Source organism: Melanostigma gelatinosum (assembly GCF_949748355.1).
Source record: "Melanostigma gelatinosum genome assembly, chromosome: 20".
In the NCBI taxonomy this organism is placed as follows: Eukaryota; Metazoa; Chordata; class Actinopteri; order Perciformes; family Zoarcidae; genus Melanostigma; species Melanostigma gelatinosum.
Genome location: NC_136653.1, coordinates 11676838 through 11690618, shown reverse-complemented (window position 1 = coordinate 11690618; position 13781 = coordinate 11676838). Strand labels below are relative to the sequence as shown.

The following is a 13781-nucleotide window of genomic DNA, read 5'->3' as shown; positions in this document are numbered from 1 at the left end:
AACCACAGAACGTGTAGGAAACCAGACTATTTAAGCTCTTAAACGATGTCCCAACAATTCATTATAAATTGTGTTACAACACAAAATAATAACTTTTTCTTCAGTCACAAAAAAATAATTTCATTCTGCTTTTTAGCTTGACATAAAAATGACGGAGCTCCTGGAACTTCCAAACTAATTCTGGGAGAGTAACTAACCAGTGACTGAAAAAGTTTTTAGTTGTGTCCTTTACTTTGGTTGTAGCTTTTTAACCACAACAGTCAGCCATTTTGTTCTTTTAGATAACCCGATTCCCTTCCTGGTGCTCCACCCTCTCTCTCTTCCGTCTTACCCCACCCGTCACTCCACGGCCCTGATTTGGGAAATGCCTTAATTGGATTAAACTCTGCATCAGAAAGACTTTGTCAGCATGTCAGCGTACTGTCGGGGTGTCGAGGCACTCTGAGCCCCGTATGCATGTGTGTGTGTGTGTGTGTGTGTTGGTAACAGAATAATGAGCCGTGGATCCATAATATAGCCATGTTTTTTTTTTGTTTTTTTGGTGATGTCAAATCCACATTCAGATCAAATGTTTATTTTTTTTCTACATTCAAATAAGCTTCAATGGCATGAAATGATGTGTAGATGCTTTGTGACGAAGCGGAATCAATCGTGAATATCAGAGAATTTGAATTCTCAAACCATTGATTCATCAGATTGACTCTGAGGTTTAGATTCAGGCTCATTGAATGTGTAATAACATACGAGTCAGACCTCCCTAAATATGTAATACAAATAGACTCGTGGCTCATCGGTACTGTAGAATACACACCAAAGAAACATCCGTTACTATGCAACATCAGATTTACATATCACTTTACTACACAAATTCCCCACTCTTCAGAGATGATGTTTTATTTTTTTAATAAATGCATAGTGCTGAAACAATGGACATAAAGACAGCAGAAAATCAATCACCACTTTTGATAATCAACTCATCATTTGGGTAATTTTCAAGCATTAATTAACACCAAAACTCTGGTCCCAGCCTGTCATCTGTTTCTATCATTATCAATTTTTTATTAATTTGTACAGCCCTGGAAATTTGTACTTTTTGTGATATTCTATACATTTAACTATAATTGATGAATCAAAAAATAAATCCATAATGATGTATGAATCATTAAAATTAGAATTCATCAAAGTAATCATAAATTGTAGCTCTACAATTATTTTTAATTCAATGACAATTTATTTTAACTGCATATGAATATTTCCACTATTTTATTAAAGCAGTTTAACCCTTGAGGCATTGCTTGATGTTCAAGGTTTAAAAAGTTCTCCATAGCCACGCAGTTAAGGCGCATAGCATGTAACCTTATTGTGGGGGACACTCCTCCCTTGTTTCCTGTCCATCTCTAAATTATCAATTGTTCAATAATTGCACAAAAAAAAAGAAATCTCTAAAAGACTGTTATGCAACTTAGAAGTACAATTTCAACCCCAGTGAAACATTGCTTCTTGTGGCTTATTCTCTGTCTGCAGGTGAGCGGTCTGCCAGGGTCGGTCTTCAACCTCGCTCCCTCCCACATGTTTGGCAACAGGCTGAATCCCAACTCGGCCATGGCGGCGCTCATTGCCCAGTCCGAGGCCTCACCAGCAGGTACGGCAACATACCTAATGTGGTGTGTGTGTGTGTGTGTGCGCGCATGTGTGTCAGAGAGAGATAATGGATAGGTCACGCCCCCTTGGTCCCACAGAGAGGTCAAGGGTCAGCACTCGCGATATTTTCAAGCTCCTCCCACTCAGCTCCAGTTACACGCCGAGATTGTTCCCCCTCTCTCACCCGTCCTCTCTGTCACACAAACAAATACAGCACATGGGCTCACACACACACATACATACATACATACGTACATATATATATGTGTAACATCGAACTCCGCTCTAAGCTGTGGCCAGTGTAAAAGAGGAGGATTGTGTTGAGGTAGCGGTGTGACGGAGGAGTGGAGAGAGCCGGTAGCTGCCTTCAGGAGCTCCCGTGGTAGAAAATAGATGGTTTGTTGTCTGCCCTGTGCAGAAGAGCTGATGGAGTAAGACGTGGTTTTAGTAATCAGAGTAGCCACTTCCTGATACGAGACATCTGGTTGAATAGAGAGAAGAGAAGAAAGAGTAAAGACGGGAGAGGAGGAGAGAGTTAAAGAGGAGGAGGAGGAAGGTAGGTAGTTCCTGCTGCCGGTCAGCAGTCATCAGAGCCAGATCCACCCTGACCTGCAGGTCAACTCACTAATCAGGCTGAATGACAGGGGGCCACAGGGCTGCGTGCACGTGCATGAGTGAGTGTGTGTGTGTGTGTGTGTGTGTGTGTGTGTGTGTGTGTGTGTGTGTGTGTGTGTGTGTGTGCACGCACGCAACAGATGGAGACTAGGCAGGTTCTGTGTGTCTACACAAGCACGCTTTGTGTAATTCCTGAAAAAAAAATTGTCACACCTAAGAAACAACAAAAATATTAGATGTTATATCAGATAAATGTTATATTTAGTTTAATTAGATAAAAAGTAGAATTTTAGATTTGTGTTAGCGTTTATCAGTGACTCTGCCAATTGCATCCCCAGATTCCAGGGTGACCTCTTCAAATGTCTTAAACAGTCTAAAAGCCAAAGATATTCACGCTTTTAAAGATATTTACTTTCACAATGCAACACTGGGATGCACAGCGAAATGTAGTCGTAGCCCATTTGCAACACAGGAAAAGCATGGCAAACTATTTACAGTGATTATATAACAGTAAAAAACATCAAACATTTCTCACATTTGAGATGCTGAAACCAGAGAATTATTTTGCATTTTTGCTTGAATATTGACAAAAATGATTGATTTATTATCCCAATGATCGACTAATAGATTAGTTGACTAATTTGATCTCCAGTCATGAATGAAAATCATTGCTATACATCCCCGCTCTCTTTACCGTAAAGTTATGCACACAGTCGTGTACAGCACGTGTGTGTGCAGCTACACAAGCGTGAAGTTGTGTTTGTGCACTATAGTAAGGGTCATGTGAGCACAAACGTGCAAGGTGTGCGTGTGTTTGTATGCATGTAGCCTGTTTACTTTGGCAGCCGCTTTTCTTTGCTTTTGAGTGTCTGGAGGGAGGTGCCAGGACGGAGAGGGTTATGAGAGAAAGGAGGCGAGCGAGGGACTAGAGTGGTGACCCGGCGAGGGTAAAAGCTGGGATTGACTGTCTTAAGTAGAGGGGAGTTTGTGTGTGTGTGTGTGTGTGCATGTGTGATTCATTACTCTCACTGAGGAAAATGAAAAGAAGTGTCTGGCCAGGGGCCCAGAGGGAGGAGGTAGGAACTCTCACAGAAGGTAGAGGGAGAAGTGCACATGCAGTTTGAATGAAGGTGTGTGTGGTGTGTGTGTGTGTGTGTGTGTGTGTGTGAGAAAGAGATGCAAAGGAAGAGAGACAAAGCTGTGGAGGTTGCAGAGCCACAAGTATTACAATTCGTCCACACTACGCCAACTAAATTTGATGATGCAAGTTTTTTCCTTTTTGTTTTGGCACTCAGCCAATTTTCTCATCCACAACATCGAGTCTCCAGTGCGGATAAATCTGACAACTACCTCAATGAGTTTTTGGGAACTTATGTACTGTAAGCTTGGTCAGGGGCTGAATTTGACCTCTTGTTAGACCTCTTATCAAAGCGTTACAGAGCTCGCACTGAAAGGAATCCAAAATGACATATTTGGGATTCGGGAGCGGTAGTGCTGTGTAAATGTACTGACAACACTAGTTCCAGATATAGAGCATATGGAAATTGATTGTATTAAACCACATGTTACAGCTGGAGGCATCTTCTCATAACATATACACAGCATAGAGGAGCAGGAGGGCACCAAACACTCGGCTGAGTTAACCAGGCTGTTGGTCGCACTCCTGGTGTTGAGTTGTGTCCGCACCAAAATAAAACAATGAAGAAGAGATTGAGTGGACAGAGAACGTCACAAAAAGACCTGAAAATGTTATTATGGATGCAATTTGTTTTCACATATAAAGTGCTTTCAACTTTAGCTGGCTTGTTGTGGGCTTGGTCTTAGATGTACGATTGATTTTTTTTTGGGTGTGTAGATCAGGAGGTGGGAGACGGCGGCGTCGGAGCTCAGGGCTTCTCCATACGAGCTTCTCCAAAGACCACCCCGCGGTGAGTACACACACAGATGCTCCCCCCGATCCCTCGCCATTTACATTCCACACTGCCCTCCCCTCCTTCACCCATCCCCCTCTCTGCTTTTCCCTTTCGCTGGCCCCTCGTCTCCTCTCTCTTCCTCTCACTCCTCTCATTCCTCACACACACACATGCACAATCTCCCTTTCGCTCTCACCCCTACAGGCAATTCTCGCTCTCTCAGCCAACGATAACTTGTGTTTTTGAAGGGGGTAACCATCCTTCAACTCCAGTTAGATTTTTTTTTCGTTTCTTGCGTTTAATCACACATGGAGGGACAGTCTGATGATTTTCTGCATCTCCTTCATTTGGGAGTATTTCAATGGATCTCTCAGGATGGGAATATTGATGATACGAATCCATTTTTGCTTGTTTCTTTGTGGAATGGATAATTTCACTTGATGAGGTTGGTTCCAATCAGCATAATCTTGGTCATTTATTTCACTGCACCTGTAATATTTCACAGCTTGTATTTAGGAAACATAATCTGTTTGTGGGAAAGGGTTGCATTTCATTTAAAAAGAAAATATTGTAATAGCAGAATATGGTGTCAAGAGAAAATGACAGACTTTGAATACCTTAAGTAATATGTAGTTAAACAATGTAGTGTCTTAATCTGAAGATAGCTGACACATTTTATTTTGCGTTCCACGTGGATAATACTGTGACATTTACACTCAAAATGTGAGTGTATTTAAGTTTGCGGTGTGATTCAACTGTTGAAAAATCTTGCCTTTACGCTCCGTTCTTGTCTCCCCCCCAACATTAAGCTCCTCGTTTCCCTTCCACTCGCTCCTGCTGTCTCTCATTTCCCCTCGTTCACACTCAACAGATTGTCTCAGCACACACGCATAAAGATTTATCGCATCAAGACAGTCTACTTCCCTCTCTGTCTTTCTCTCTCGCATGTCCTCTTTCTTCCTCCCTCTCTCTCTCTCTCTCTCTCTGCCTCTCTGCCTCTCACACACAGACAGAAAGCCTGGCCCCTTTTCATTAGAGGCCACTGTAACAACAAATTGATGTAGTTTTATAGCCAGCAGTGTCTGTTTGTCTGACGTTCATGTTGGGTCGTTAATCTCCCCATTGACCTCTCTATCTCTCCCTTTCTATCCATGCTCTCTCTCCTGTCATTCAGCTCTCCCATTGGTGGCCTGCAGATCCGCTATGACTCCTCGGGGTCGTTGCCGGGGCCGGGGCTTGGGTTGCTAGGGCCGGGGGGAGGCGGCGGGGAGACGCTGCCCCCGGTGGCCACCAGCATCGAGCAGCTCCTGGAGAGGCAGTGGAACGAAGGGCAGAGCTTCCTGCTGCAGCAGGGAGCGCAGGGAGACGGTGAGAAAACACACACACACACACGAAAACACACACACTAAAACACACCTGAACACACAGGGCTGGGTATCATTTGAGGTACTTTAATTCTAGTGTTGATACAATGACTGCACAGATACCAAAGAGCCAGCTTTCGGTACTTGTTGCACATTTCTGTCCGGACCAGAAAAGTATTGAGGTCCGATACCCATCCCCCCCACAGCTAATCAATGTTTCCTCCTTCGCCACTTTGCTCCATTTATCTTGATCTATTGCCTTTTTGCCTTCTCTGGCTCCCTCTTTTCAGTCACTTTCTCAGTTTATCGGTTATTGTCAATTACAGCTTCCCATCTGAACATCCCTTCAGGGATCTAAAAAGGGAATGCGGCCTAGTTGTCGTCCTTCATCTGGACTTTAGGTTTAAGTTCCTGTGTGTGCAAATTGTCCACCTCCTCTCCCTGCTCACTGAGCTGTCCTTGTCGCTGAGTCTGCACAGGCATCAGGGTCCCTGTTCTGTAGCTGATCTTGACCTCTGACCTCCCTGTGGAGTGCATCTGACCATCAGTTACTGGGTATTTTAAGTGGAGGCTTAGCAGAGTTGCATGGTTTTGCCTTCAGGAAGCATCAGCCTTTCAGAAAGTCAGAGCATCTGTGTTCCTGCCTGTGAAAAAAGGTCACCCCAATACAGCTTCTTCCCAAAAGTACAAAACATCACATCTGAAATAAAGTTTGAAAAGCCTGCGACAGCAATGTGTTTGAGCTGGAAGCAGAAAGTGCTTCCCTCAAATATTCGAATCAATTAATCAATCGAATCAATCTATTGTGTCCCCCTTCATCTCTCTTTCAGTGCTGGGCATGTTGAAGTCCCTCCACCAGCTGCAGGAGGAGAACAGGAGGCTGGAGGAGCAGATTAAAACTCTGACCATGAAGAAAGAGAGACTGCAGCTTCTCAGCGCTCAGCTATCAGTGCCGTTCACCTCCAGCACGGCCTCCTCTGGTGCGCGCACACACACACACACACACACACACACACACACAGAGACACAGGGACACACAGACCGATACTAGAATTAAAACAGTTGGTCAGTTAATCCATGAGTTGATAACTGAGTGATCATTGCAGTTGTTTAATCAAAAGGCACAATGGCAAATATCTTCTGGCTCCAGCTTCCCAAATGTGAAGATTTTTTGTGTTTCATATCTGATTTAAATCAAATACTCTTCAAAATAAGACATTTTATGACGTCACCCTGGGTGCCCAGCATTATTTTTCTGACCTTTTTTAAAGACTTAATGATGAAAACATAATCAGCCGAATTTGTGTTGCAGATATGAAAGGAGGCCATCTGGGAGCCACTGACTCATCGTTACCTGTGGCAGCTCAGGTAACAACAAACACCCGGCTGTCAGTTTAAATCAGGTTGCATCAGCACAAAGTCGAGCACTACGATACAAGACGGAGCAGTGACACATCGTTAATGTAATAACAGAATAATGAAGTACGGCTCAGTAAAACCAGCATCAGACGTTCAAGTTTAGTTATGTGAGGTAATGTCATGCTTTTGCACCTCATTACACGGTGAATTAGATGAACTACATTTGTGATTAATTATATCATCGTTGATGGTGTTTCTCTCTCGCTCAGGATGGTGCTTCATGCGGTGGCCACAGCAGTAGTGGCTCCACCTCATCTCTCTCCACCCCTCCCTCCGTCTCCCAGAGCCCGCCGCAGCTGAACGGGCTCTCTGCCGTGGGTTCGGCTCCAGCCCGGCTGGCGGGGCTGATGGGTGCTCTGGGCGCAGGCGGTGCGCTGGGCATGGCGGGAATCGTCGGCGCGCTGAACGGGGTGATCCAGACACCGGCGGGCACCGGCAGCCCCCACGCGCACACTACAGGAGCAGCTATGGGCATCACGTTGCCCGTTAATAATGGGTACGTCTGATGGCTGCTTCATTAACTGAATGACAGGAGCAAGTACAACGTTATGCTCAATAATGCTAAATGGTGTGTCTGGCGACTGGAAACCCTTTTTTTTTTTGGAGATTTCAGCCCCTCTGTCACCACATCTTGAAGTACTGAATACACCACAATCATTCCTAGTGTCAGGGAACATACGTGTAAGATGTTTGAATGTGAGCTTTATTGCGTCCTCTCCTTGTTTTTTCCTTTTGCTTGCGTGTTGGATTCTTGCAGCCCACCAACGAGTAAGAGCAGGTGAGACAGAAGTCGATCCAGTGTCACAACTACCTGCAGCGCCGTTTCCTTCAGATCCCCGAAGTCTGTCACAAGAGATTGTTGTGTCGCATGTTTTCTGTAGTTATGTGAATTTAAATATATATATATATATATATATATGATTTTCTTGCTTTTTTGGCAACTGAAATTGACATTTCAGATTCATTTTTAAATGGCAATTCATGTAAAATACTCCTTCAGTATCCAGTTCATGAGCTGTTGATATTTGTCATATGTAAGTTGCATTCAGCAGCTCTGGTGATGTTTTGAAAGTGTGTGTTGAGATGTATTGTGCTCGGTGTTCAGCGCGTTTGTCTCACTGCGAGTTGTCTTTGCCTCGTCAGCGCTGCGCGGCTCGGCCTGCTCTCTGAGCAGCACAGACTCCTGCAGCAGCATCAGCTCCAGCAGCTGCTGTCCTCACAGCCTTCAGCGGTACAACACGCGCACACACACACACACACACACACATGCACTGGCAGGCCTGCAACTATTCACTGCCATCACCACTATCGCACACAGTTAAACACACACAGACACTGAGCTACAATTTTCCTTTGGACAATGCCTAAATCACCAAGCTGATTGACTCTTCTTTTTTCTTTATTCCCTCCACTGCTCACCCCACTTTCCTTTACTCTTTTCTATTTTATCCTTCTTATCCAACTCTCATTTCCCTTTTTTTGTCCAAAACTTTCCCTTTATCCATATTTTTTTTCTCCTGCATTTTCCTCTGGCTCTCTCCATTTCCTCCTTATTTCATCCTCTCTCCCCTCCTCTTTTTGCTTCCTCTTCCTCTCTCTCTCCCCCCCCCCCCCCCAGGAGCAGCAGCAGGTGTTGCTCTACCAACTGATGCAGCAGCAGCAGGACCTCCAGCAGCTGCAATCCCTCTCCTCCTCTGCCCAGATTCCCTCCATCCCACTCTCCTGCCCTCAGCTGCCCATCAGCAACCTGCTGCCCAGCGCCCAGGGCCAAGGCGCTATCACCGCCAACCCCTTCCTGGCAATGCAGCACGCACATGCTGACACACACGCCTCTGGGCCACAGAAGCCGCGGCTAGCCGAGAAGGCCGTGGGCGTCGCGGGGCAAGAGAAGACATGACGGCAGATGCCCTTTATGTTTTGGTTGTCGATGTTTTTGTTTTGTTTTTCTGAATAAATATGCAGAGTCTTCAGGAGATCGGCCTGTTGGTCAACTTTGTGGTTCAGTGATGAGAACCAGTCACCAGCTCACTGTAGTTGACCTTGTCAGGTTTATTTTGCTACGTTTTTCAGGTTACAGTTTTAACATTTTGTCTTCATTTGTACTGTTTGTGTCCATCCAATTTTAGATTATTTTTTTAGATGCTTTAGTGCTGCTTCAGGTTCTTATTTTGTCACAATAATGATTTTCATTTGATATCACTGGTAGCAACTTAGCGTGTGAGTAAATAAGCACATGTTGTGTTTGATCTCTACTCTCAACGGGGGAGTTGGCAAACGGGTCAGCCTTTATCTTCAATGAGTTTCTCTTCATATTTTCTTCCATAATCTCATCATCCAGCTTCTTCACATTTCTTCTTTCTCTTTTTGCTGTGTTGTGGTTTTATTTTTTTCTTGCATCATTTCCTCTCTTTTCCTTTGTCTTCCTATTTTCTCTCTGCTTCTCCATCCTCCATCCTCCACACTAACAACCATCTCGGTCTGGTCTCTCTACTGTCTCACTCTCTCTCAGGGGCCTCAGCTCACAAGCTGGCACGTACACAGAAATAAAAACATGAAAATAACAGAAATACATGTATGTAAAAAAGAAACTACAGTTCCCCACCCCAGGACGTAACGGTAGCAGATGTATGTTTGACATCTGTCTCGCAGCGCTCCCGAGGGGAATATTGGGCGAGAGGCTTGTGAAAATATCCGACATGTTCTCGCCGGTGCCTCTGTCCTCTTTGTCTTTCACTGTTTGTGTAGATCCATTAACGTCGGTGAGCCAAGCCTCATACAGTCACTGCAGAAGCCTTGCTTTTGACTGTCTCGTCTCTGGGCCAGATACAGGCGGCTCACTCAGGGAAGTGAAATGTAAAAAGGAAGGAAAAAATAGTTAATAACATTGGCAAGTTGAATGCTCAGATGGATGCATTAATCCACACGGCACGGACTCTCAAAGAGATATTATGCAGTTGGTTGTCAGCGCGTGGAAGTCGGTACATTTCATCTTCCTGATTGAGCCCCCTGCTGCACCTACCTCTCCAGCAGGACCAGCCTATCAGGACCTAAACAGGCCGACAGCAGCGGCCGCGACAAACCCACAACCATGAGGACTGGCCAATCGGGGTCCAAACCCAAGTGCCTGAGGCCAAGGTGGGAAGGTGGGGATTTGTTTCCTTTTACCTGTGTCCCGGTCACTCAGCCCGATTCCTCACAATGCTACTGGTAATGACGCTGCGTAGCTAAAAGCAACAGATTACAAAAGGACTTGATGTAATGTCAGGCTGGACGTGCAGTCTCTTCAATAAAACCAGGCAATATTCTGCTGCATTCTCTAATATCGAAGCCAACTTTGTATTGTGCTTTTTATTTATTGGGAGTTTGTTTGTGTAATGGGCATAAGATGATATATTTTAACAGCCTGCTGGTGTTGCGACTTAACATTTTGTACTACTGTGTAAAGTTATGTTTTGATTTTTTTTTTTTTTACAGTCAAATCTTGCTGGTAACCCATTTAATGAATTCTATTCTGTGTTGTGTGTTGAAAGCTACTTGCTACTTGATTGGGGAGGGGGTGTGGTTGTATATAGCTGTAGGAGGGCGGACGTGTGTCACGGGGGAGTTCAGTGGCACAGTTTTTACCTCGTTAAGTGTACATAAACCTTTCATTGGCCGTTGGTGTACATTTGTGATTAGCTGTGCTGGTGTGAAGGAAAGCCAATGAAGCCTCAATTTGTGTGCGTGTGTGTGTGTGTGTGAATCTTTAGGACCAGACAAAAAAAACAAACAAGGTTGACCGTGACTGGACACACAAAGTATTAATTTATTTTTATATGTGCAGGGACATTGTGTTTCTTTTTTTAAGTTTTGCACCATTTTCTTGATGAGAAGTCATTTTATACTCTGCACCGTGTTTTCATCTGTGCACATTTGTTTGGATGCATTTTGTACAAGTGGAAAATATTGGAGAGTGGGGGGTGTCTGATGTATTTCAAAACACCAAAATAAAGAAACACTATGGATAAAGTAACGGGAGCATTCTGTCGTATCAAGGAGGTTATTAACAATATACATTAGACAGAATTGTTTTTCAATAAAATAAAGGTTATTTTTCAATTACATTTTTTTTAATTAAACCTGAATTAATACTAAATATGCTGACACATTAGAAAGTTTTTTTAATTTGTGATTCTCTATTTAATATATATATATGTCGTTTTTTTTTATTAAAACAATATGCAAATAATTTATTTTCAAAGCATGTTTATTGCTGACAGAAAGTTGGTGCGGATCTTCTTAGTTATAGTAGTAACACCATCCGTTTATTAATCTTGAAGGCATTGAATATAACATTCATTTGATCTTGTTTGTTTATTTGACAGGAGACAAAGGAAAAACTGCAAATGAGCCAAAGTTTCTTTTTCATCCATCCAGATGTTTAAAAGGCAATCTAAAATAGTTAAAGTTAATGTATACAACATATTAAATATGCACAAAATAGAACAGACTTCTACCAATAAATAATACCTCATAATACATGCAGTTTGCTACAATCCTTACCTATTAAATAGCATGCTTTGTTTCTCCTCTGATCAAATATATAAATCATGACTGCAGATAATAAAAGGGTAAATAGGCAACTATTAAAATAAGTATGTTTTATTTAAAGTTAATTGACAATGTAAATTGAGATGGTATGTGTACCTGGTTTATATTATACCGCATTAATTATGTTGAATATTATGGAAGAGATGGCAGCAGCAAGATGTGATTTATTCAGTAACAAGGGGGAGGAAAATGAATAATCATCAAGTGCCAATAGAAGCTGAACATCTTTAAATTTAAACAATGTGCTTCAAGGCTCCTGTCCTAACAAATATGCACACACACCCCCCAAAGCTGATGACTTCCAGCTGCCAAGAAACAATCAGTGTGTGCGTGTGTGTGTGTGTGTGTGTTTTTAGAGGTGGGGGCACCATTCTGCTACATCTGCTTCTGCCCTGGTAATTAAAAGCTCACTTTCCTCCTGCACCCTTGCTCCCCCAAAATACCCCCCTCCCCACCCCCTTCATGAGTACCCCCTCCTCACACACACACACACACGAACAATCTAACCTGCATTCAACAACACAAGCCCCCCCCCCTCCCTTCTCTTCTCTTTTCTCAAGCACTTGCTCACTCACCCCTCCCACTACCAAACATCCCTCACCGTGCCCCCCCCCCCCTCTCCGCTCACTATCAGCCCTGTCAATCAAAGCCACGGTGTTTAAACAGCTCATACCCCACATCCACCACGACCCCCACCCAGGACCTTCTCTTTCATAAGCCTCCACCATCAGAGCTGCCTCCCCTCCACCCCCGGTAATAGCACCACCACACACACACACACACACACAGAGAGGGCAGAGCTGCTGTGTCCATCATCGATCACACTCACCCAGAAACCTTCCCCGAGGGTGGGAGGGCTTACCAGCTGATGGAGGACCCCCGTGTGCTGCCCAACCAGGTGCCTGATCACAAAGTCAAAACACTACTGAGCCCTGGTGTTAGTAGACAGGAGATCGCTCACACACACACACACACACACACACACACACACACACACACACGCACACACTGAGCAGATAGCCGGCCAGCAGGAGGGTTAAGCTCTGGATGATTAGGCAAATGTTGGGCCGATATCTCTAGTTTCAGAGGCGAGCTGAGCTGCTGTTTTACCTGCTTGTGACTGAGCAGGTTATGTACCTTTTAGTCCCTGCTGTCTGTTATTCATTCTCCTGCTTCCAAATGAAGCATTTCAATGGTTTTGCGTCTTTCTGAACCCCTGAACAACCTTTGGTGGTGTGCAACAAAGCAGGAGGAAAAAAAACCTGCAGCCAAGAAAGCTTGAAGCAGAGTGAAACCAGAGAATAAACCTTGATTTGATTCTGGATTTTATTTGTCCTGATTGTATCTATAGAAAAACAAAGTGCACACATTTAAATGATTTATCTTCACACACAAACTGCATTTACAAGTAAGGCACAACAACGTTTTGTCATAAATAAGATACATCGATCTTGAATAAAGACAACTTAAATAAGAACACAAGGAGATGAATAAATACAAATAGAATGTTAAAAAACAACAGAACAGAACATCTGGAAGACAAAATCTAGTTTTAAAAAGTTTTAATTACTGTTACATGAGCCACGATAACCACGTATGTCAAAATTGGGTGATTTAGATTATTTTGAATAAATAGATGCAATGCTCCTTTATCAATTGAAAAAAAAAATCCTACTCCTTATTAAATAAACCATTAAAAAACCACCCATCTGAAAAATGCATTGTCAAAGATCCTGAGAAGCTGCGGTTTGGAGATGCATGCTTTTCAACATGATTTTCAAACACTCACAGGATTTGTTGCCATCATATTTCCCGACAAACTCAGAGCTAAGACGTCACACGCAGAAAGGAAAGCAAAACCATAAAACAGGTTAACCAAGTGCCATGAGTAATTCCTACACAGGTTTTGGCATATGTTTGGTAATTCAGTTAAATTATTTAATTACACCTCAGCCTCAAAGAGAGAGAGCAATAAAGCCGAGAGAGGCTCCGGTGTAATAAACCATCAGCAGGAGGAGGCAGCCGCTGATGTGTACAGTAATAATGCAGTGTAAATCATCACAGTGGCTGCCATTAGAAGCCTTAATCCTGACCAGAAACCTGCAGTCCGCTGCCAGGGGCCCTGATCCGGTGCCGAGAGGAACCAGATCCGGCGAACAGAGGTGTTTTAGGGCCAGGGCAGGAGGAAGAGGAGGAGGAGGAGGAAGGGTGCAAGGAGAGTGAAGAGGGAACAGCTGAG

The 13781-nt window shown here is 43.7% G+C and overlaps 1 protein-coding gene across 4 annotated transcripts in view; it reads left to right on the top strand.

The window, feature by feature from the left end:
* Positions 1-10964, top strand: part of mllt10 (MLLT10 histone lysine methyltransferase DOT1L cofactor) — a 42937-nt gene extending 31973 nt beyond the window's left edge. For 3 of the 4 annotated variants that reach the window (XM_079291694.1, XM_079291692.1, XM_079291695.1), the window contains 9 exons: positions 1525-1642; positions 4112-4184; positions 5344-5537; positions 6364-6513; positions 6846-6901; positions 7162-7448; positions 7710-7730; positions 8096-8183; positions 8571-10964. In XM_079291694.1, the coding sequence (XP_079147820.1) occupies positions 1525-1642; positions 4112-4184; positions 5344-5537; positions 6364-6513; positions 6846-6901; positions 7162-7448; positions 7710-7730; positions 8096-8183; positions 8571-8849 (1266 nt within the window). In that variant the 3' untranslated portion in view covers positions 8850-10964. The remainder of the gene's footprint in view (positions 1-1524; positions 1643-4111; positions 4185-5343; positions 5538-6363; positions 6514-6845; positions 6902-7161; positions 7449-7709; positions 7731-8095; positions 8184-8570) is intronic. The other variant, XM_079291693.1, reaches the window with a different exon arrangement.
* Positions 10965-13781: the final 2817 nt, after the last annotated feature.